General features: G+C 41.6%; 1 protein-coding gene across 1 annotated transcript; it reads right to left on the bottom strand.

Moving 5' to 3' along the window:
• Nucleotides 1-4,481: 4,481 nt before the first annotated feature.
• On the bottom strand, nt 4,482-18,741 carry LOC100721954 (inactive pancreatic lipase-related protein 1; the record flags this gene model as incomplete). Its single annotated transcript, XM_003479641.2, is given in 18 exon segments — nt 4,482-4,539; nt 4,541-4,561; nt 7,464-7,598; nt 7,600-7,620; nt 8,732-8,832; nt 8,834-8,841; nt 10,744-10,806; nt 10,809-10,872; nt 11,675-11,697; nt 11,700-11,784; nt 13,210-13,337; nt 13,435-13,554; nt 14,211-14,246; nt 14,249-14,318; nt 15,618-15,746; nt 17,488-17,613; nt 18,048-18,202; nt 18,723-18,741. Coding segments are annotated over 18 exon segments (1,362 nt in total), but the record flags the coding sequence as incomplete, so codon positions are not given.
• Nucleotides 18,742-25,008: the final 6,267 nt, after the last annotated feature.

Raw genomic sequence — 25,008 nt, 5'->3', positions numbered from 1 at the left:
GGCACTTGTCTTTAGCTAGTGTCTTCACAAGCTACGATAAAGAATATGCTGAACATCACTGATGCACACCATCCCAGGGAAAGGCATGTGGTAAAACATTACCTGTCTTCCTTCTCCTTATTCACTGAGTCTGGCACCATGTGGCTTCTGGCTTTTCCCCAAAGTCAAAATGACTGTGAGGGGTAAATGTTTTAAATTGACTCAGGTTATCAAGGGAGCCACGATGGCATAACTTAAAGACACTCATGAAAGAGGACTTCCAGAACTGCTTGGGAAAGTGGCAAGAATGATGGGGTAACTGTGGTCAAAGGGAGGGTGACTATTTTGTGAAATAATGGCAGTGTGTAATACAATTCTGTTTAAAATTTAAACATTTACCTTGTGTGTTGATCACATCTTCTGAATCAACATTCCAGACAAACACTTCTAAATGCAAATTTGAGTGGAGAGAACCTCACCTGAAGGTAGCAAAGGAGACAGATGCAGTCTGAAGACAGAGGTGCCAAGCCTTTCATCCTGTCCTAGTCACCCGTGAATCATGTTAGGAACGCATGAAGAGTCTGTATTTTTGACAAAGGCAGTCTTCTAGTTCCTGAAAAGCAGTTCAGGCAACCATCACCCTCAAAATCCAGTCGCTGGAGTTGTCACCGACAGCAAAGCTAGTGAGAGACTGCAAACATTGCTCAGCTGTGGGACCTCCAAAATCAGTGACTTGTTAAAGGCAAATGCTGAAAGCAAGTAAAGCAAGTGTTTAGTTTTTCCCCAGTTACCCAGCAAGGGCCTCTTCTACAGTAGCTCCTTCAGTCCTCCCCCAGCCCTGCCACCCAGTGACAGTCCGGAACCAACTTGCATTCAAGTTCGAAGGTCCATAAAGCTTGGCATGGCATTGCTGGTTAGAAACAGAAGGGGGACTGGAAGTGCCACAGTGGGCCATGAGGCTTGGTGACCAAGAGGGGTCATATTCCTGGAAGGCAGTGATGTGTTTGCATAATTTTGGCCTAGACTGGCTCATCTTTTTTTTTTTAATTTTATTTAAGCAGAAAAAGAAAAAAACAGAAAAAGGGTACAAGTAATACAAAATTTAAAAAATAAACAGTAAGAAATCACTAGTTTTAATAGATTACATATTCTCATCTTAGAAATTGTTCAAGTTACAAAATTAAAGCATATAAAGTGGACTTTCAAACAGTAAGACTGCAAACAGTCCTGTTCAATTATCCAACAAAACTCAGTAATATGGTTATCTATTTTATACACTTAAACATATATGCAGTTATAACCTTTAGAGCACTTTTTTTTCTTTTCTTTTGTACAATGACAATTACACATTTTGGGTTTTATTACTCCCACAGTTCTTATTACTTTTTTTGAAGAGAGTAAAACCAAATGTGACATATCAGAACAGAGTCGGTAAAATCAAAAGGATGGACATAATAGATAATGTAAAAACAAAATACAAGGTGATCAACAATGGTTACCATAACGCCTCTTGCTATCTTAAAAAGAATTGCCTATATCATCAGTTATAATAAAATTGAACAAAACAGTAAAGAATAAAACCAAAACATTGGAGACATTACAGGACTTTAAAAGAAGATAATAGTCAACCAGAATGGGTGTCATTAAAGAATCTTATTGTCTTCACAGTTGTTACCTATACTTTCGAACTTGGTACTATCAAGCTAAGCAGAATAGGGGGAAATCAGTCAAAACAAGATGGTGAGGGCAATACAGGGTTTCAAATCAAGTTAATAGGAAATCAAAGTAGGTTACTATAATGTATCCTGCTATTTTTTATTTTTCCCTTAATTAAAAAGATAAAAATAAAAATGTAAATAATAAAAAAAGGAGATTGAGATAAAAGAGGGCATAACGACAAAACACTGCAGGTCAAAACAACCATTTAAGCAAAATAGTGTTTCACCACAAGATATCCTGACATAAAAGTAGTTACCATAGTGTCTCTTTCCTTGAAATCTTTGAGTATAACTTCGTATACTGTAGCACCAAACATATCCCAGGCAATGTAAAACCATTCAAGAGAATGACATTATTACAGGGTATTTAGAGCTAACTAATAGAAAATGAACAATGGTTTCTGTATAATCTCCTTGTCTATAAAAGTTTTTGCTTATATTATCACATATAATAAAATCCAATAAGATACAACCTGTTAAAACCAATGGAGACAGAAGAATAAAAGCTTGATGGGACTTCAAAACAAGATGATACTAAATCAGCACTAGCTATTATGATGTCTTGTTTTCTCCACAATAGCTGTTCATACCATCCAACCTTCTCTGCCTCATTTCTGTTGAGCTCTTTTTCTGTTGTTTGTTGTCAGTTTGTCTTCTTCATTTCTCTTTCTGCTCCATTCATTGTGGCCTCTCTGCCACTATTTCTGGAATCTTGGTATTTTCCTGTTTTAGAATATCCTGCAGTATTCTCTGTAGAGTTGAGTTGGTGGTTGCAAATTCCCCTAGTTCTTCTTTATCCTGGAAGCACTTTGTTTTTCCATCAATTTCCAGGGACAGTCATGCAGGATATATCAGTCTTGGCTGAAGGTTATTATCTTTCAAAGCTTGGATTATTTCCCCCCAGGCTCTTCATGATTTGATGGTTTGTACCGAGAAGTCTGCTGTAATTCTGATGGGTGTTCCCTTGTAAGTGATCTGTTTCTTGTCTCTGACGGCTTTTAATATTCTGTTCTTATATTGGATTTCTGGAATTTTGATTATTATATGCCTGGGTGTAGCTCTGTTTGGGTTGTAGGTGGCTGGGGTACTGTATGCCTCATACCTCTGAGTATATTTACCTTTTGCTAAATTAGGGAAATTCTCTTGGATTATTTCTATGAATAGCTTTTGTAGTCCATTTGTTTGTGTCCCTACTTCTTCTTTTATGTTCTTAATTCTTAAGTTATAGATCCTCTTATCATCTTCTAGCCTTTGTATTATTGCTGTTTGTTTTCTTGTTTTTTTAAGAAGTTTTTCATTTCATGCTCCCACATTACAAATCTGCCCTCCAGTTCAGATAATCTATCCTTAGTTTCTTTCAAGCTGTTATGCCAGCTTTCGATAGAGTTTTTAGTTTCCTGGTAATCTCTTTGAACCTGCTTCACGTATTCTATGTCTTCTCTATTTTCTCCATCAAACAATTCTCCCCTTTTTTTTCTGTTCTTCCATTTCACCATCTGTTTTGTCTTGGGTAGTGTTTATCATTTTTCTAACTATTCTACTTATATCTTGCTTTAGGTCATTAATAACTTCATTTTTGAACTGGTCTATGAGGCTCTGGAGATATTGCTTTATGTCTATTGGTGCCGTGTCTGATAGTGCATGTTTCTCAGGATTGGGGGCCAAGGACCCTTTCTTGTTGCTCCCTCTTCCCATATTTTTTCCTTCCATACAAGCATATATAGGAGGCCCAGTTTCTTTCTTTGTGGGTCACAGTTTGTTTCAATTGCGCTGGATAGGTGTTCCTGCCCACTGCAGTGTACTAGGGAGACATAGACCTGGGCAGCCTCTGCTGGGCCCGCCCCTCCAGGTCAACCTACTGAAGGCTTCACTGCTAGGGTGCCCCTCCAGGTGCTGGGACCTGGTTTGGGCTAGCCTACTGGGTCTTAAGTCAGGGGTGACACCCAGGCCAGGCACTCCCCACCAATCCCACTTGAGAGGAGAATATGTGACTGAAGTACTGCAGCGTCCTTTTCTGGCTAGTCTTCCCGGTCCCAGTATGTCCTTTGCTGAAGCCTCCTACTCTATGGAAGGGTCCCCGATCCGCTCACTCACTGCAGATCGATGCAGGGCCCCTGGCCAGTCCCACTCTCAACTCCATTCGCCACTTTCCACTCTCAGAGCTTTCATGCCTCTCCTTACCGTGCAGGTTGGGACACAGCAGCGGCTGCAGGAAATTCAAATTGCGGCTTCCAGTGGCAGTCCTAGCCATGAGCAAGGACTGAAAGACTGTAGCGTGGTGAGCATTTGCCCGCCGCAGTCTCTGGATTCCTCACCAAGAGCTAGTGCCACAACATGGTCCCATGCACACCAATCCTGTCACTTCCAGAAGGCATGACACCCAGCAGCATCCTCTGGTGAGACAGAGAGGAGTGTGACAGCAGGGTCAAGGCCTGGTCCTCCCTCCAGATGGGAACACAAAATCACTGAGAGCCTGGACCGCTGCCTATGCCTCAGTTTCTCATTGTAAGATGTGGGGTGGGGGCAGAATTTCTTCTGAGTCTTCTTCTGGGAATCATCATACCCTCAGGAAAAATAAAACACAGTGAGCACTGGACCAGGAAAGCTGGGGAAAAATGGTGTGTGATAGAAACTCTTGATTAGAAATCCAAGTGTGCAGAAGTTTAAACATTTAAATGTTTTTAAATGTTTAGTTTCCAAATGTCAGCACAAACCATAGCTGATGTCTGAGGCAGACACAGGGGGCAGACAGGTGCAGCAGAGGACTTTATTGGTGTTAAGTGGTCATATTGTGTTTGGAGCTTCACAGGGCAAAAGGATGAGCAGAATGTCTTCTCTGACAGTCTTCACTGCAGAAGTTGTACCTGAGGAGAAAAGCAAGTGTTTGAGTGACCTTGGGAGAGCCACAGAGATCTGAGGTTTTCAACATAGTCAATTTGATTTACAATTTTCAAGGAACAGGGAGACACTAAGGCTCAGGCTTCGATCAGTTACTAGAGAACTGGCTCCTTAGTCTTCCTGTTTGAGGGAATCCTGGGTTCCGGGACAGTGTCTGCTCTTGCACAGTGGCCCCTGTTGCCAGGTCCTGTGTGTGACAGAACCATGGCCTTGTGAAGCAGCAGCCTGCCTTCTTTCATTCTGCAGGCCTTGGTGCACACAGCCGGCTGGTTTACAGATGGTCCCTTACTGGTCCTTAGGTCTCTCTTGGAGCCCAGTTTTCGAACTCTTAGTAGTGATGGACAACTGTGCTAAATGATTCCCTTGGGTGAACTTCACCTCACCAGACATGTGTGAGAAGCCTTTATTAGTCCTACCTCACGGCAGAGGAAACTGAGGTAAAGACACAGTTAATAGGAGGAAGAACACAGAGGCAAAGATAGGTGCATCTGATGTCATAGTCCAAATTTTCTGTGGTGGCGTCACATGTCAAACTTCCCTTGACCTTGTCTTTTAGATCAGGAATCAAAGGGCCCTGACCTTTCCTCAGGGGTCCTAGGCCTCTGCCACCTCCCATCTGTGAAATGGGCCTGTTCCTTGATGCCATCTGCATTTGTAGAACAGGGCTCCTTCTTACGATCATTGAGAATCCTATGACAGTCATTCAACTTCCCACAACAATAGGCGTAAACCATTTAAAAATTAATGCAAAAATAATGCAGATATAAAGTTAGTATGGATATTTGAGAATGGTGAGCTTCTCTCCATCATTACCATCTTTGAGCTCTGAGGGTTCTTCCAGTCTTCCATCTTTTACCTCTTCTTTTAAACTACTTTGTTTTTCCTGGAAGACTAACCTAGCATTTTTCCGGTGCCCTGCTCCTTGCCACCCTGCCATCAGGCTGCCTTACCTCCTCCATCCCACACATCCCGGTTCCTGCTGCCTCTGCTCTTGCCCTTCCCGCCCCTCTCTCCATGGTCCTCAGCCTCTGGGCTCCTCCTTTGGGCATTCTGTTCTGCCCTGGCCTCTGTCTTTGGGCCTCTTATGATGAGCTCTGTATTCTATCATGTGATCCTTGAATGTCCCATTCCCCATTCTCAGAATGAGAAAATCATTCTGATTTTTCTCAACAAGTAAATGATAAAGTCCTGGACAGCAGGCTCTGTGTTCATTCTCCCTACTGTTTGCCAGACAGCAGATAGGAACTTAATGAAGTCATCTACAAAGGTATGATAAGGATGGATTCTGAAGTTGTTCCTGGGGAAATAAGAAAGGGAAGGATTATGTTTTTCTTGTGATCTTGCCTCACTGGAAAGAATTCTGCTCAGCAAGTTCCTAGGTAGTATTCAAAGCCCCAGGAAAGTGACTACACATCTGAGGGGGAGCTGAGAAGAGGCTGGGCCAAATAAATTGATTTTCTTTAATGCTATAATTATTACTTTTTAAAATGTTGTCAGTCATTTTCATAGGGACATAGTATCTGAATAATTTGAATAACTGAGTCTTTTTTTATTCTTCAGGCTACTTTGTGATCTACGAAGCTGGTTTTGGATTTCCAATATATTAAGTTTAAAATCTGACATCCTGCATCTCTTAAGAAAGATTTTCTGTGGAATTGATGGCCAGGGAGCCTACATACTTAGCTACTGGAAGGTTTGAGTGGTGTCAACTACTCCATTTCCAGAAAGCTTAGACAGTCTGGACCTTTCCTGAGAAACCTGAAAGGTGCCGTGCTCTGGCTGCTTTGGTTACCTGTTTCTTACCTATAAGAAGTCCTTTTGTGAGGACACCATTCATTTCCAAGAGTCTTGCGATGCTCCCTTCTTCTTATGCCATTTTAGCCACATGGTCCCAGGACCCAGGTCCAGGGACTTACCCTAATGGACTCTGGGAACTGACACTAGAGGCTGTGTCTTTGAGTGAGACCAGGAGAGGAGGCCTTGGCTGTGCCTGAAGCCTGATGAGACTCCACACTGGCTAGGACTGGATTTCTCTGAGCTGTCCTTTAGATGCTAGGACTTTGATTGCACGGACCACCTGGCTGGATGGCCTGAATGTCCTTCCATGTGACGGGCATAGGGAGCATATCAGAGAGCTATCCAGCTTAATGACACATGTGTCAGCTTCTGTGCCACTCTGCCAACTTCTTTCCTCACTGGGAGAGTGACATTCCCAGGGAGTTGAGCTTGGTGACCCACCTCATTCCTAAACTTCAAGACCACAGTGGCTGAATACCCAGGTCCCCTTCTCACAAGGCCACATTAGAAATGTCCTGCTCGCCAGACTTGCGGTCCAACTTTGCTCTGTCACCCTCAGGTCACTTCCTAGACCTCCCTCCCAGTGCCATCTTTCTCTTCTGAGCCCTCTGCTGCTGAGTCACAAAGCAATGGGGACCACGGGTCAGGAAGACAACCCCACGCATATCACCACTTGAGCGCGCTCTTGCCCTATGTAAAATTTTGTACCTTTTCTTGAAACTGATTTCTTTTCCCCCAGCTATTCTGAAATGTCCCTAATTTTTCCCTTTCAAAATGTAGCCACTCTCTAGCTCACACTTAACCCTTTACCCTTCAGAGGTGATTTCTGTGTTTCTTTTTATCTGTCCTTAAACATTGGGCGGTGTTTTCTGTATCCCTGCAGACAGTGGCTGAGAATACCAGTAAAGTATACTAACAGAGGAACTGCTTTCTGCCAGCAGTTTGTTTGCCTGGGAGAAAGAACCAGGGCTAGATGGATTTTAATGGCTTAACAGATTTTCTGGAGTGAGTTTCCACGACAGGCACAAATCTCTGCGAACACCCAGAGACACACTCAGTGGAGACACTTACACTGTCTATTCCTGTCCCTGTTGCACTGTGATCTTGGTTGCATCCACTTTGGGGAAAGTTGGGTTTATCACATTGTTATTCCACAGTAACTTGACTTTCTCAATCACCCCAACGTTAAGCTCTGCATCAAAGCTGCGTAGAGCCTGGCTTGATGATCCTCTGGGAACAAAAAAGTGGAAACATTTTCAGTCATGGAAGCTCATCTAATGACCAGAAGAGGCTATAGGGCTCTTTTCTACTTTGGATTCATGAAAGTCCACTTGGTGCTGGGCATACCTGTAATCCCAGCACTTGGAAGACTGAGGCAGGAGGATTTCTGAGTCTTGCCTTGATAACTTAGTGAGACTTTATCTCAAAATGAAAGTTTTTTAGAAAGGCTGGGGGAGGGGGTATACCTCAATGTATATCAGGGTTCAATCCCCAGTATTGTAAATAACAAAAACAAAAACAGAAAAAACAAGAGTCTTCTTTTATTTAATCCTCAAATACATAAAAGACAGCTGTGTACCCACAGCCTCAAACCATTGTTTCAGGATTTGTAATGGGTTAAGTATTAAGTGTCCCCTCAACACTTATGCACTGAGGGCTTGATTGCTAATGCACCAACGGTTGAAGGTGGGGCTTGGAGTGGGTGTTATTCTCATCACAGCCAAATGGGTTACTAGGGGCCGGGCCTGGTTGGAGGATGTAGGGTCAGTCCAACCTGCCTTTGAAGGGCACAGCCTGTTCCTGCCCCTTCCTCTCTGCCTGGTTCTCTCAAGCTCCCCGTGCTACCTGGCTGCCCTGAGGTGGGAGCTCTGTGCTGGCACTCCCTTCCACCATATTGTTTTTGCCTGGGGACATGGGCTGGAACCTTTGAAACTGTGAGTCAAAATAAAAACTTTCTTCCTTTAGATTGTCCCATCGACAGAAAACTCACTAATACAGGATTGCTCTTTCAGCCTAATTTCTCATAAAAAATTCTTATAAAAATTATGTAATTCTTTCATATTGCTTTTTTCCAGAATATTTGTATTTGTACAATAATAAGTTAGTCACTTAGCACATGTGTTATTGTGCTGATCAGAAAATAGGATATTCAGGGTACATTATCTGGTCTACTGAGAAAGAACTGAATGGTTGGGTTTAGATTAAAGAAAATTTACTGGTAAAATTCTGAAATGACTTCAGTATATAAATAACTAAAAACCCACTAATGATAAATTAATTACATGCCTTGAAAGTTATGTATATCACAATATAAGACAGGGTGCTAGAATAGAAATTACCTGAAGATTTCATGCTGGCAAGTGTTTCCTTTATTTCCAAACAAAACAATTTTGACCTGACCGGTGACCATTTTTCCATAACGCTTTATGAAAACTCCAAAATCTCCAGCCTGCACACAACACAGAAGAGTTCAGTTTATTCATGCATGAAACGGTGACCTAAATTCAAGATTCCTGTCCTTGTCCCTTATGTGGAAGCATTCAAGTATGAGAAATTCTACCATTAATTCACACCTCAAATTCAGTCAGGAGGAAGTACACGTACACTAGCAGCCCACTCTAGAGATGACTGGCCTAGAGATGAAGCCCACTCTAGAGATGAAGGGTGTCACTAGCTACAGTGACCACTTACATTTAAATTCAAGTGAAATAAGACTAAACATTTAGTTTCTCAGGTTCACTAGCCACATTTCCAATATTAAACTGTCATGTGGATGAGTGGTTTCTGGATGCAACAGGGCAGAAAATACCCATCACTGCAGGAAGCTCTGCTCCAGAGTGGCAGTTCTGTGAGCTAAGGTGGGAGAAAACTGGTGGCTCCAATGTGCTTCCAGAAGGTCTCTCAGGAGTGCAGCCTGCAGGGTGCCCTGGGTCTGTGTCTCATGTTGGCATCCCCAGTGCTCCTGGAAGGCTCCAGCACAGAGCAGGTACCAGACCATTGTCACCTAGATTTATACCCAGACTTCTGTCCTGGTGCCTGTGTGAATAATCCCTGCCCAAATACATATGTACAAATCATTACACATAGAGCCACACTTTCATGCAAACATAAGCACATCTATTGCACACACTCAGAACATACATGCATATAAAGACTCGTACATAAACATGCATGTACACATTCACACATATGTGTATAATTGCACAGCTTTGCCTAACTCCTTATGTTTTTATTCTCAGAGACATTGTCTCTGTTACTCCCTCTGGTCAGGGCAGGTCCCCTGTCCTATAATATGAAGGCAGCAACTGCCAATCCCCATATACTTGTAGTTCTTCATTTTCCTTTTTTGCTGAATTATAAGTTTTATGAGCAGAGTATCTTTTTCATTGCTGTATCTCCAGTGTCTAGCATCCCAAGTCTGTGCCTCATAAAAAATGTGATTGAGGAATAAATACATAGTATTTGAATATTTACTTCATTGTTATTAAAATATAGACAAGTGTTTTGTGCATCACTACATTGGTGGATGGATTGATTAACCAATGACTTCTTATGAAACCTTTTATAAATATGTATGCATGTATTTACCGTGATGGGAATGCTCTGCATCTTGCTAGTGAAAGTACTTACACATCCATTTATTTGTCAAAACTCATAGAACTATACACTGAGAAGGAAAAACTTGCTATATATAAGTTATACTTTGGTAAACTTGCCTTTAAAAGCCATATGAGACTTACATTATTTTTATATATCTGTATAAAAACACAGCCTTGGTTTTGCTGAGCAGTGCCTGGTAGAACTATCAGAGGCAAGTGGTCATAAAACGCCACACACAGCTTTATCTCTGCCTTGAGTCCCAGTCCAATCTGTGTGGTTTGGAGAGAAATCATTTCTTCCCCTGACTCCTATACCACACTCTTGGTCTCAGAAATGTGTAGACATGAGGCACGGCAGAGATGGGCTCCATAAGGGTTGCAGCCCTAGAAAGATCCAGTACAAAATGAGTTTGCTAAATGCATAAGCAGGTCACACCTGCTTTAAGGAAAAAGAACAGTGAACTGCACAGCAGTAAAACTCCAGGGTAGATGGTCACAAGGTGATGCCAATTGCCATACTTCTGTTCATCACACCATTCACATCCATGGCATAGAAGGAACATGGAAAAAACGTAGGCTGTTTCTAAATCACTCAGCTGAATCAAATGACGAAGATGTTTTGGTGGATGTGTCCACTTCTAAAATGGTCAAAATGTGCCCATGCACATTTCAGGTTAGAGGCAACCCTTTCATTTGTAATAGGAACTATATTTTCTTTATCAGGGTGAGTAATTAGTCAAAGTACAACTTACGCACAAAATTCTTGGTGTCTTCTGTGCTCAAGAAGAATTTCTGCTGCTTTTCACCTGTCTTACAACAAACTTACTAGCATAGTGACCCATCTGTGGGCACCCTTCATCTGGACAGGGGAAGTACTTGTTCTGGTGAGATAGATGAGAGAGATGTAAGGCAAACCTGTCTTCTTGTAACCAGTATACTAGGGGAAGCTGACACTCAATTTTTCTATAGCCACAACTTTCTCATTTGTAGCAGGAAAGGAGTTGGAACTAAACTGCCTTCAACTCCTAGTTGTGATGCACACATATGGGAATGATGTGAGATTTAAGATGTGCTAACACCTTCGTCTCAGATTAAATCAAGGGTATTTTCCACTTAGTGATACACTGCTCAATGATTAGCAACCAGTTCTCTGGGCCAAAAAGCCTTGATGCTGGTGTTTATGTTTCTGTGGTATAAATGTTTCTCTCTGGAATACTCAAAATGACCAACATGATATCATGGATATCACTGTGAGATGGGAGTCATTTCTATCGCTTCCTGGGACATCCTGGCACATAGACAGCAGCACTCGCCTTTCCCTCTCTCAGGGAGATAAGTTTTTTCTCACACATTTTTCTGGGCTTGCTCTGGCCTTTCCAGAGATACACACTCCCATTGCTTCTAATAGCCACCATTTTATAAGCCAGATTCATGTGGCTTGGAAGACATTTTTAGGATCATGTGGATATAGATCTGCTCTTTAATTTCCTAGGGTTTTCCTCTTCCATGTGACTCATCTGCTCTAGAATTTCTGCCAGCTCCTGCCTAATGTTTTTTTTCCATCGCCACTTCACTGGACAGTGAACCCCAAGGGGCACTGGAATACACACAGTGAGAAAGCACTGAGAATCCCAAACATGGCAGGCCCACAGTTCCACAGCTTCTGTCAGGATTATAGCTTACAGACTCGAAGTCCTTGTAGGATTACAGGGGTATGCAGTGAACCCATCAGGGTTGAGGATGCTGTCCAAGTGGTAATTGTAGCTTCTTAGATGGTTGCAAGCCACAAAGTCCTGGGTTCCAGGTAAGATAAAGGTAGAAATCCGCACAGGTGGTATGATACCTTCTATGCCACTGTCTCTAGGAAGGGTGGCTAGTCTAAAGTGGAAAATGTTTTTAAAAATTTAGGATAAGTTCAAAATTTAGTCATGGTAATGACAATGAACATTTAGAGGGCACTTTATATATGCCATGATAGTTTTGATTTCTCTATTGCATTGGCCATGTAATCCCCTCCTTTCCCAAGAGGTGGATACAATATTATAGCTAAGATTGTTGCTGCCCATCTACAGTGTACAGATAGCAGGTTGGAGAGGTTAATGAAACCAGAGCCCATCTGAGCAACATTCTCATGCTATCTTGCTCCTCACAACATTCTTTTGCTCTCTGCAACTCTTGCCAAGTGATGAATGTTACCACACACCTTCCAGACCTGGCCTAAACTTCCTTGACCATGACTGATGGAGAGTTTGGGCTACTCTTATTCATGCAAACCTTCATAAAGATATAAAAGCTAGAATGCATCTTTATCATCCTTAGTATTTCTCTGAGGGTACCTAAGCTATTTTGATCAAATCCAATAAAAAGCTGTATGCATTAGATTTGATTAGACTCCGATGGATTTTAACTTTTATAGACTCCGGTGGATTTTAACTTTTTATATGACAATTTGGCCTGGAGATAACATCTGATCATTGTTCTTTCTCTCCCCCTCAGTATTGGGGACAACCCAAGGCTTTGACACTAAGCTAAAATGCTTAGCTCCATTTTTACTTTTTCAGTTTTAGGACAGGATCTTGTTATGCTGCCCAGGTAGATCAAATCTGTGATCTTCCCACCTCAGTTTCCGAGAGTGGTGCTGCCTCTGTCCTTCTGGCTTCATTAGATTTCCAGCCAGAGCTGAATCTGATGAACACTCTTTATTCCTGGGCATACTTCATCAGTGACAACTGGACCATCTCCACTGTGGTCCTACCATGATCACTTTTCATCCTATTCAGGGTAGTGCAAATGGTCTTGCCCAGGTGGCCATTGGGAATATTTTTATTCTGGTTACTGAACTGAAGCTGATATATATGAGTTTGAGCCTTATTACTGACTTGCAAGGGAGTATCTGCAGAAAAATTCTCCGAGGTAGAGTCAGAATATTTCTTTTCTCTGTTGGGTAGCTACCAGTTGATCCTTGGGGTTACAGCTTTAAGCAATAACATTGCAATTATTTGCTTCTCATATGCCCCAGGATATATAGGACATATTTTAAGCAAATAGAAAACTAGTAGAACTGCAATACATTAATTATGTAACTATGTTTTTCAGAAATAAGGTCCAGAAAAGAGAACTGTACAATTTTAAAGGAAGTATGTTTTCATTATTAACATTTACTACAGCAAGCACTGCTCACTGGGGAAAGGGATGTCATCCCAGACACTGCCCCCTGCCATGGTTTTACCTGACCAGATGCCATATAGGTCCACGATCTGTGACAAGGAATTCTTCTGACAGCCTGGCGTGGTCTGACCTCCATTGGGGAAGTCAAGGAGACCAGTCAGTTGGCGTGTTCCAAAAACTGAGGTATTTGCAATGGCAATGAGTTTTTGTATTGTAGCCTCTACAGGCTAAAACACAATTCTACATGACCACTGCCAGGGTACTGTGGGACTCACCCAAGAAGGGGGTCAGGGGAGCTGAATCTGTGTGAATGATATCAACCAGGTCATCATCTGAAGGATCAAGTCAGACCTCTTCAGGAGTGCTCTTGAAACTTGCTTCTACGGGATCCAGTCCTAAAAGAGATGGTCAAAAGTGGAAAGCAATAAGCCTGTTATGTTGATGCCAAAAGGACTCAGGTGCACATTTGCTCTGGTTGTGCATCACCCAACTCAAAGGGTGCCATGCTTGGAATAGTGTGGTGCCATGACCCTGGGTATTGAATATGGTCTCAATATTGTTCATTATCTGAGGGTTCTGGTGGCATGGATAGAACAGGGAAGATGAGGAGCTGTGGCAGAGATGGTAGCTAGGAAAGTGAGAAACATAATTTTCAGCTTCTACTCTGGCTTTGATTTCAAAGAGATGGAGGAAGCAATGACAATGTAGCCACCTCTAAAGCTGCATGTTGCCATGCTTCTACTAGTTTTGCTGTGCATTGTCCTGGGTTCTCATGCTGCTGGGTGATCTACATCACCAGAAAACTTGGACCAGGTAGAAGGAACCAGGACAGAGGCAGAAGCAGCAAGGAGAATTGAGCCAGCCCCTTCCTTGCCTCAGTGATATGCATGTGCTTCTTCAGGGCTAAGATGTTCTGTGCAGGCTGCAACCAGCCCTGATACAGCCAAGGTGGAATGGTCCCCTTCAGGGAAGTTCCAAGCTGGGCTGATGACTGTGACCACAATCTGGATTACTCAGAATAATACCAGGAGCCTTTGACCTGGGACCTTACCAGTAATTCTGCCCTGGCCTGGAGTCCTGTTCCCACCTCTCCAGCCACATGAGCTCCTAGGCTGTGGCCAATGAGATGGATGTTGGAAAGTGAGTAGCTGTAGTTTGTCTGGAAAGGAGAGGCCATATTTTCAGGACATTGTTGTGCTCTGTTTTTCCTAACATGGTACCACTCTTTTGCTGGAAATCTTGTACCCCCACACTAGGGTCAAACTCAAAATCATTACAAGAGCCCCAGAGCTTTTGATACTAAAGACCTATTTTTCTAGACCCCTCTCTAGTCAAACCCTTTGAATATGTCTGATTTTTTTTCTCCTCTGGGCCTGATTTGTCATATCCTGTCAATCATTTGCTCATCTAACATGAAAAGAATCTACATTCAGCTCTCTACTTACATGTCTCTTCTTGGAGTGACTTCCATGATACATGTACACACACACACACACACACACACACACACACACATACACACACATACACACACAGATCTGCATTAGCCACCCACTATGAGCTCCAATAAATCCTGGACTCTCCTCATCATAACCCTCTAGTAGAAGACACTGTACTGTCAATGCAAGTCTTCCCTGAAAGCACACGAGGGCCTGGGACCTCATCTATCCTTTTTACCCCCTTTTTAATCCTGATACTCAGCTCCACAAATACTGTGTCAACAAGGCAAACAAAACTATGAGCAGTTTGCACATGTAGGCCCAAAAGATAGTCACACAAATGCACCTCATTTATTGATATACATGCCTCTTGGTCAAGACCATGGGTTTGATTCTTCAGGGGCGTGGAAGTAGTTGGAGCCAACTGGTTTTTTGGAGGACCTTTAGCTATAAGACAGAGTGGCTGGGACCGTTACCTGGCATAGAAATTTGCCACAAGGAATTATTAAATTAACTGCAAGAATGACTTAAAGAATTAACTAAAAGGAAAAAGAAACAACTAAAATGATTATGGCAGTGAAAATCCCCCAACATCAGTAGGACCCACATTCACAGCCCAACAAAGTGGGGGTATACCTATGTGTATCTTTGCCTTCGGGTGTTCGGCTTTCCCTGATGATGCCTCATTTTGCACCAAAAGGAGCCCACCTATGCAGTGAGTGGTTCCTGCCTGGAGTTGGAAGGTCAGGGTCCCAAAGACAACTCCCCTATTCACCTGCTCTAATGATCTATATTAAGCTACCTAGGTAACTGTTCTGGGCCTTGGTTTTCTTATCTATAGATAGATGATAATATAAAAGCCCCCCCCCCCCACTAAGTATACGAGTTACTAGTTTTTCTTCCCATGGTGCATCAGTAAGGCGACCTTAGGAGTTCTGGAAGTGAGAGATGAGAAATCCTGCTTCTTTGTGCTTCTTCTTTAATGTGTTACTCTCTGCTTGCCCCAGCAACTGACTCACCAAGAGGTTGTTGAGTATCCACTGGGCGCCCACTACCCGCACGTTGTGGGCAGCCTGAGTGTAGCTGGTTTGAGAGCCCTTCTTCCAGTTCACGCAGATGCAGTTCATCTCCTCCACCTCGAACATGGCCTGGCATTGGGGAGAAACTGGGCATTATCGTGGGACCCCGAAACCCCCTGTCATTAGTGCTCAGAAACGGCCATTTAGCCCTTCTTGCTGAGCACTCAAATAATCAGAGTCTGCTGCAGAATCCTGCTATCCCAGGAGTGTTATCCTTTAGAGCAAATGCTGCAAGAAGGGTAAATTCATTTCCTGCCTAGCTCGAAGATTAATTAAAAGCTGGCTTCTCTCTGGTTTCTTCAACCAGGTTTGATAAGGTTGCTCAGGTGGGGACAAACAATTGTGTCATTCAGACAGCTATGATCCAACAAGGGAAAGCTCAAGTGCAGCCTTGCTGTGGCTGTGCCTAAATGACCTTGTAAATTTGACTCTGGAGTGTTCTTTGGGCCTCTTGCTGACATTCCTGACTGCTGTGAATTTCCTGAATTTTAAAGTGGAAAGAAAGCTTTATGTTTTTACAGTCAGGAGAATGGAATACTTCATGGAGGAATTACGCATTGCACCTACTTGAAAAATAAAATTGCATTGATTCAAAAGAGACTGAAGAATTCTGAATGAAAAAGTTCTTCCTGGATGTCAATGAAACTGAAATATCCTTAGTTCTCTGAGACAGTACATGGTATATGGTTGGCAGTGAAAATTTAAAATTCGTTTGAAACTTTTCACATGTGTGGTAGCCAGTATGTATAATCACATACACAGACATAATGACAGTATTTTTTTTTTTTAGCAGAGTCTCACTATGCAGTTCAGGCTGCTCGTGAACTTTTCCCCATGGCCCACACTGACTGAGGACTTATGGTAATCATCCTGCCTCAGCCTCCTGAGTGCTGCAATTATAGGCATGTGCCACCACCCCCAGCTACTGACAGAACTTTTACATTGGGACTTTTATTTTCAAAGCAGCTTTGAAGAATCTCTTAACCACTCGGAAAATTGGGGATATAAGCTACCAATAAAATGCTTATTAATGATAGATCAAGAGAGGTGACAAGAGCTAAATATCTGGGAAACCAAGATCAAATATAGATAGGCTAATTTTTGAGGTTTATAATGTACTGCTGACATCATCATTGATGTAGTAGTGTATGTGTGGGAGATAGGCTGCTATCATTAATGTAGGTATAAATTCTTAAGTAACAGAAAAATAGACTGAATTAATGTACACAAAAAGAAAGGAGGGTGGTGTGCTGTGCATGTGTGTGTGGTGTGCCTGTGCACAGCTGTGCACAGATGTCCATTGTGCACTTGTGTTACTGTGTGCATATGTGCATGTAAGTGTATGCTCAGCTATGTGTCTCTTCTGCCACCATCCAGACCAGCAGGTGTTATATCCCACTGAGTTGTTGTGCTTCCTATTCTGCTGTCTCATTCAGTCCATTTTAGGTGTCCACATTTCAAATAAGGATTACAGGCATACATCTCAGACTTTCAGCCACGTGGGAAAGTTACGGGTGAAAACAGGAAAATCTCTCAACTGCAGAAATACAAAAAATCCTCACTGAAAATAGAAGCAGAAAACACTGAGCCTTAATTTGACTAGAGTGAGGTGGTGCGAGTACTTGTTCATAGAGCTGCCGCTGCTGCTTCTAGATGCAGATGTACTCCAGAAATACAGAAAAGAATTTTCATGGGACCCAGGGTAAGGATTTCTTGTTGCCAGGCTCATGCACTGTGATCCCATAAAATAAAGCAGGAGGCAAGTGCCTGCAGCCAGTGCAATAGCGGCAGAGTCAGAGCTGGCTCCTACTTTGCACATGTCTGTCACCCAGCTCTCATCTCTCTTGTCTATGAAGCCACGGATGATGAATCAGGTCTTCTTGGTTATTTGAAAATTTGAGGCCTCAGTTGTTGATGGATTAGAGAGGTAGAAAATCTGAGAAAATGCAGAATGCTGCATATTTTTGTAGCCTGACCCACAAGCCCATCTCTCCCCTTCCCCATCTCTCTTTGTCCCAATACCTAGGCTTTCTCAGCTTAGGACAAAGCCCCCTCTTACACCAAGCCACCAATCTTCCTTGCCCAGTTCTATCTTTCGGCTAGTATTGCCTGCCTCTACTGGGCTGGGCTGTGGCTCAAGACTTGCCTTCTTAACAGGTCCCGTTAGAGAGGAAATCCTTTTCCCAGACCAGAACCACACAACCAATCACAAGTTCAACAGTCAACACTTGAAGAACATCTAAGTTGTCCAAGGCTGGCAAGGCCAGGGGAGCAGCTGGAGGGATGGGATGGGTGTAGGGTGTGGTGGAGGAATCATAACACAACAGGGAACTCATAGTCTGTGGTGTCCTAATCCCAGGACAATCTCACCTGAAAGTTGTTTGGGTTTTCATTGGTGTAGAGCAAGAAATGAGTGTCGATTTTCTCAGGGCTCCAGGGGAGAATTTTTAGGGGCCTGATGACAGTCCCAGCCCAGGGCTCAGAGTCAGAAAAGCACCCAAGGTCACCATAGCAAACTTTTTTCCCTAAAGACAAAGGAAGGATCTTGTCAAGGATTATCTCCTGAGGCTGCCTCCCTCTTGCGACCCTCTTGCAGACAAAGGATACACCATGTCTCCTTCTCTTCTTGCCCTAGATACTCACTGACTTGCCTGGCCCAGTCCCATGGAATTCCAGCAAGATGCTAACAGTGCCATCAAAACTTAAGTGTTCTGAGCTCCCCCCTTATTTGATACCCTTATTTGACTAAATGTGATAATGGGCATTTATAAGTCAATATCTTAACAAAAGCAGGTGTTTAATGATTTCTCTAGAAAATTTTGGCCTCTGTTCCCCTAGAGAATGAAAGTATGGGGTTGCTGGTACTGACCTTTTAAAACAAGTCCCATTCAACCCTGCCAGGCTGAGTGTCAGTCCCACCCGCCTTCACCTGGAAGCTGAAGCTGTGTAAAGTTGCCAGAAGCTCTGCCATGGCTGGAGCTTTCTTTGACCAGTGCCAAGAGCTTGGCTCACACTCTTCCTGGGAGCAAGTATGATGTTTCCTACTTTGGGCTGCTCCAAGTAGGAAAAGTATGATTTTTCCCAAAGATCAGCATCCAAAATAAATTCAAACGTTCTCAGTCTGACAGAATGTTTCCAGACTAGTGAGCAGGGATTCTCAAGACTCTGGATGGCTTGACCTGCGTCTACTTCTCAGCCAGTGGCCAACAGGATGTAGAAGTGGCTTACTTTGTCTGAGGATTTATGGATTCCCTCCCCACCCTAGATGCTTTTTATATTCTAGCTTTATCATTTCAACACTATTTTAAGAATGCAGTGAGTGATGATAGCACATGTTATATGTACTTAATATTTTAATCTGCACAAATACACATAACAAGATTAGTAGTGATGGGCAAATCGTCTCACAAGTCTGGAAAGATGAAAGAATACTTGATTAAAAGTGGGAGAAAGGTCACTAACTTTGCACATATGCAACCAGGCAAGTACTCAGAAGCCTGGTGAGTCCTGCTTCTCACTTTTCTATTTCATCACCCAATACCATACTTCACTCACCTCTCTAAGGCTACAGCAGCAAACCTAATAATTGAAGGTAGTTGTTTTCATTCATACCTAATGGAAATACACCTAATTGGATGAAAGCAAAGGGAAGCATCTGATCAAGAAAATCTTCTCTCAGTAGGGCATACCTCTACCCCATCTATGTTGGAGCTTGGGGAAGAAGGATCACAGATTTGAGAATAGCATGGGCAACTTGGTGGGCCCCTGAAAACAAAAATAGAAGGAACTGAGGATGTAGCTCAGTGGTAGAGTGCCCCTGGGTTCTATTCTCCTCTCTCTGTCTCTGTCTGTCTGTCTCTCTCTCTCCTTTTTTTGCCCACTGCTGGTACACTCCAACACTGGCGACACGAGCACTGGAGAGACACAGTACCCAGAAGTTCTCACAGTAGCCTCTCCCATAGTCACCCATTATTACCACTTCAGTTATGTGTTACTATGCAATGAACCAATGTTAAATATAATGGTTTAAGACAACAACAATAGTTACACTGTCTCAATATAATTTAAGTATTTGGGTCCAGGGCGCCTAAAGCATCCATCAGCGGTCTACAACACATCCATCAAGTGTCCCAGATCTTCCCGAGGCTGCACACCTGCCAGAGAGATTAGGCCTGAGGACATCATGATTTCCCTGCAGATCAGCACACCTGTGAGCAGCCGGCCAGTTCCCAGGAGAGAGATAAGCTTCCCTGAGCAAACATGTCCTGCATCTACTTTTTTACCTTCAAGTGAACCGTGCCCCAGCATCAAATTTCACCCTCTTGAATAATCAAATCCAGGGTGCAGGCCTTGAGGCCCTCTGATTAGAACATGGGAAGGACTTCCCTGGAGTACTGAAGAATAGTGACCAGCAGTTTTTGAGGCTTAGCAAATACAATCGGAGGTCTAAGCACTTTATGTCCCTTATTTACAGCAGCAGTCACACCAGGTAGATTCTATCACTGGCCTCCCCTTACAGACATGGAAACTGAGGCAAAAAGGGAGAGACAAATTGCCTACCACAGGCCTTCCAAAGCCCTGGGCTAATGGGGCCATGGCTTGTTAGGACCCAGGCTGCAGAGCAGAAGGTGAGTAAAGGGCCAGAGAGCAAAATTTCATCTGTATTTACAGCTGCTCCCCATCCCTTGAATTAACATCTGAGCTTTGCTTCCTGCCAGATCATCAGCAACATTAGCTTCTCACAGAAGCAGGAACCCTCCTGTGAACTGCGTGTGTGTGTGTGTGTGTGTGTGTGTGTGTGTGTGTGTGTGTGTGTGTGTGTGTGATTAAGCGTAATGATCTGAGGAGGAGCTGAGGGGGTGCTGCTACTGCTAGCCAGTGACTGCAAATATAGATTAACTTTATCAGAAAAGTCTGACTACATAGAAGCCATAATAAAGCAGTTGCTTGCAGACTCAAACCAAAATCCTATCAGTGAGTGACACTTAAACTGCTTCTAGTAGCAAGATTTACAGTGACAAAAAGAAAAAGAAAAAGAAAAAGAAAAAAGCTGATGTACTGCATTGTACAGCTCCATCTAGTGGCAGGAGTTAAGTCAGAATCTGACCCTTCTGTGTGCGACCCACTGGATATTTTACTTCTCCTAACTGTGTCTCTTTCCTCCATTGTCTCAATGACAGTTTTTGTAAGTCCACAGGCTAACCCTACCAAAAATGAGTTAAAAACAAACTTCACCAGAGAGCTTCTCTGAAAAGGAAAGCCCCAATAATGAGAACAGAAGTCTGTTCACAAAAAGAAAGCTGCATTTAAAAGAAAATATCAAGAGTTTTATTTAAATTGTAGGTTTATTACATAGGTAACTCAAGGTCTCCAGTTTAACTCTGTATTATATGCAGCTACTAGCTGCCTAATAAAGTCTCAAAACCGCTTTTGCCATATGGCAACCAAGCACCCTGTATTAAAAGACAAGTCTGCAGTTTTTGTTGGTTTGTTTTTTGTTTTTGTTAAAAATATGAACACAAAGAGCAGAAACTATTATTGATGGTTATCGCTTTATCAATTGTGTTTGTATTCAGTGCATTGCTAAAGCTAAGAAGCCCTCTACTACTGGTGAAGTGTTGATCCTGCCTGCTTCTAAGGACATTTGTTATGAGCTTTTAGGAGAAGCTGCATTTTGAAAGGTGACAATGTTCTTTTTGTTAGCATCCTAACTACATGAAAGGTGACAATGTTTTTTTTTGTTGTTGTTGTTAGCACCATAACTACATGAATTGATCAAATAGCAGAGGATATTAAAGCACAGTGTTGGAGAGGAATTAATCACCATAGTATGCAATCCAGATTGATGAGTCTGCTGATGTCAAGAACAGGGTAACGATGCTTGCTTTTGTGCGACACATTTTTCAGGAGGATGCACCTGAGGATCTGTTGTTTTGTTGTCTCCAACACCCATACCTGCAGAACTATTCAAGATTTTGAATGATTACATATCAAGAAATAAACCTGTTTTTTTTTTTTTTTTGTCAGTGTATGCACAGATGGATCAGCTGCCACGACTGATGGCTTTCTGGTTTTATTATTTGGGTCAAATAAGTCACTTCTGAATGCATTGTGTCATTCACAGAAAAAGTAGTTGATTAGCCACAAAATGTCACCTGAACTTAATAACATTTTTCAGGGCATGATTAAAATTAGAACCACATTAAAGTGCATGACATTAGCTCAAGTCTGTTTGAGCAACTCTGAGAGGAAATGGAAACAGAGCACACATGTCTTCTCTCAGAAAATGAAGTGAATGGCTCTCTAAAGGTAGATTCCTGGCCTGAGTTTTTTAGTTACAAAAACTGCTGCAGAGATTTCTTTTAGAAAAAGTCATCTTTAGCAGACATTTCAGTGACACAGAATGAGTCACGAAACTTGCTTAATTGTGTGACATACTCAGCCTACTCACTGAAGTCAATTTGTCACTTCACGGGAGGAAGACAACTGTGTTCAAGTTGGCAGGTAAAGGGGTTGTGTTCAAAGCCCAACTGATATTTTGGTGGTGATGAGTGAATTGAAATTTTAACATGTTTTGATCATGAATATACATTTCAAAAGAGATAACCAGGATTTTCTTTCTTCCAGGTGGTACTTAATGATCTATCTCAGCCTTTAAAAGACTTTGAGTATGACTTTTCAATTACAAAAGACCCTTGAACTGCGAAGGAATAGATCCTCCACCCATTTATGAATTAACCAGGTGAATCAACTTTGTCCACGCTAGAGAAAGATCAACTTCTTGAGACTGCAAATGGTGGTGGCCTTATAAGTATGTCTGAGACAATTTCAAATCTCCTATGTCCAAGATTAAAGTCAAGGTGAAGATCCTGAGATTGCCACAAAAGCACTGAAAATGCTGCTTCTATTTCCAACATTCTGTCTTTGTGAAGCAGGATTTTCTATAGTTATAGCAACCCAAATAAGATTAGGAAATAAACTGAACATAAGCAACACTGTTCAGGTATAGCTGTCTCCCATCCTCTCCAGACTGGATCGACACTGTACACACGGCCATAATGGTCAGTATCAAATGGGCCAAATCTGTTTCCACCTCAAAGCCTTTGCACTTATTATTCTCAAGATTGAAACTCTAGACTTTCACTGGGCTGGCTCCTTCTTGTTATTCAACAATCGGTTCCTCTTTAGTGAGGCTTTTACTGATGAGTATAGCATCTCCTTTGATACAGCGCTTAAACCCCTGTTCTGGGCACCTTGCTTGCTTTCTAGTTGACACAAACAATAATGATCTTTTTTATTATCTGCTTAGTTGTTTTATGTGCGCTTTTCTCAAAATGGAATGCCATTAAGACAGAGACTTTGCCTGGTTTGGTTTCTGCTGAACTCAGAAATGACACGGTTCAGTGAAAGCGAAAATGATGATTTCATTGGCATTTTGCGCTGATTCTCAGTGAAGTTCAGGGTTAAGAAACAGACCAAAAAAAAAAAAAAAAAAAAAAAAAAAAAAAAAGAAACACAAGGAGGCACAGTTTTTGAAGATCTGTATTTTAAAGGACACACAATAATTGTCCATGTTTATGGGGTAGAGTGTGATATTTCAGTACTTAATGTGATAGGACCATGTCAGAGGTACTCAAACATTATTTGTCCCTTTGTGTTGGGAAAATTCAAAATCTTCTTTAATAGGTATTTTTAAATATATAAATCATCATCATCATCATGGTTATCCTATAGAAAAATGGAAGTTAGGTAGGCTAGTCCTGTACCTCTTAATCACCCTCTCTCCATCACTCTTCTTTTCCAGCCTCTGGTAACCACTTTTCTAATCTCTGCTTCTTTGAGTTCAATCATTGTTTTAACCTTTCACATATAAGTGGGATCAAGCAGTATTTGTCTTTCTGTGCCTGACTTATTTCATTTAACGTAATGTTCTCCAGCCTCATTTTTGCTGTCTGAAAGGATAGAATTTCTTTTTTTGTGAATAAATATTATTGTGTTACGTCTACATATCTACATATCTGCATTTCTATAGTATTTTCTTTATCCATTCATCTGTCTGTAGACACATAGGTTCATTCCATATTTTGGCTATTGTGAATAATTCTACAGGAAACCTGCAAGTGCAGATATCTTTTAGACATACTGTTTCTTTATCTTTGGATATTTATTCACTAGTGAAATTGATGAGTCTATGTCATTTTTCTAGATTTTCGAGGAACCTCCATATAGTACTAATTTACATTCTTACCAACTTGTAAGGGTTCTGTTCCCTTTTCTTACTATCTTTGACAGCTTTGATTTTTGTGTGTGTGTTTTGATGAAAGCCCTTCTAGCCAGAGTGAGATGATCTTTTTAGGTTTTGATCTGCATTTGTCATGATGATTAAAATGTTGAGCATTTTTTCATATACTTATGGAAAACTTGGTAGCCATTTGTAAAACTTATTTTGTAAAATTCAAACCATTGTTCATTTTAGAATCAGACTGCTGGCTGTCTTGTTGAGTTCCTTATAGGTTCTGGAAGTTAATCTCCTGTTAGATGAATAGTTTGCAAATATTTTCTCTCACTCTGTCGATTGGCTTTAACTCTGTTGATTATATCCTTTGCTACTTAGAGGATTTTAGTTGATATAACTCCATTTGATGTTTTTCTTGCTTTTGTTTCATGTTATATTTGTGTTTAAATCCAATAAAATTTTTTCATGGGCTAATGTTTTGAGGCATCTTCTGCTAACAGTTTCATAGATTCAGGTCTTAAATTGAAATCTTTTATCCAATTTGAGTTAATTTTTATCATTTTTCTGGATATATTTTTCCCAGGATAATTATTGAAGATTTTATGATTTTTCCTATGTTTGCTCTTGATTCCCTTATCCCTTATCCCTAATTCCCAAAATTAGTTATCTATAGATACATGGATTGAACTGTTTTATGCTACTAATATCCTGATTCTGTAGTATTATAAATGTTTTGAAGTCAGGAATATGAGAGTTTACTCTCTGTGCTTAAGTTTATTTTGGCTATTTTTTTTGTAGAGTCATACAAATTTTAGGATTTTTTCTATTTTGGGAAGAATGTCTTTGATGTTTTGACAGGGGTTTATTGGATTGTAGATGATTTGGATAGTATAGATATTTTAACCATATTAATTCTTCCAGTTCATGAACACAGGGTGTCTTCCCATTTTTTATTGCCTTCTTCAATTTATTTTATCAGTGATTCGTGGTTTTCATTGTATATTTCTTTTGTTTCCTTGGCTAAATTAACTGAAGTATTTACTGTATTTTTTTAGCCATTGTAGATGATATTCTCTTTCATCTAATGTGTATTTA

The sequence above is a fragment of the Cavia porcellus genome, unplaced genomic scaffold, assembly GCF_034190915.1.
Source record: "Cavia porcellus strain 051 isolate PalLab524CR breed Dunkin Hartley unplaced genomic scaffold, mCavPor4.1 scaffold_2, whole genome shotgun sequence".
Lineage (NCBI taxonomy): Eukaryota > Metazoa > Chordata > Mammalia > Rodentia > Caviidae > Cavia > Cavia porcellus.
This window is presented reverse-complemented; position numbering and strand designations above follow the sequence as displayed.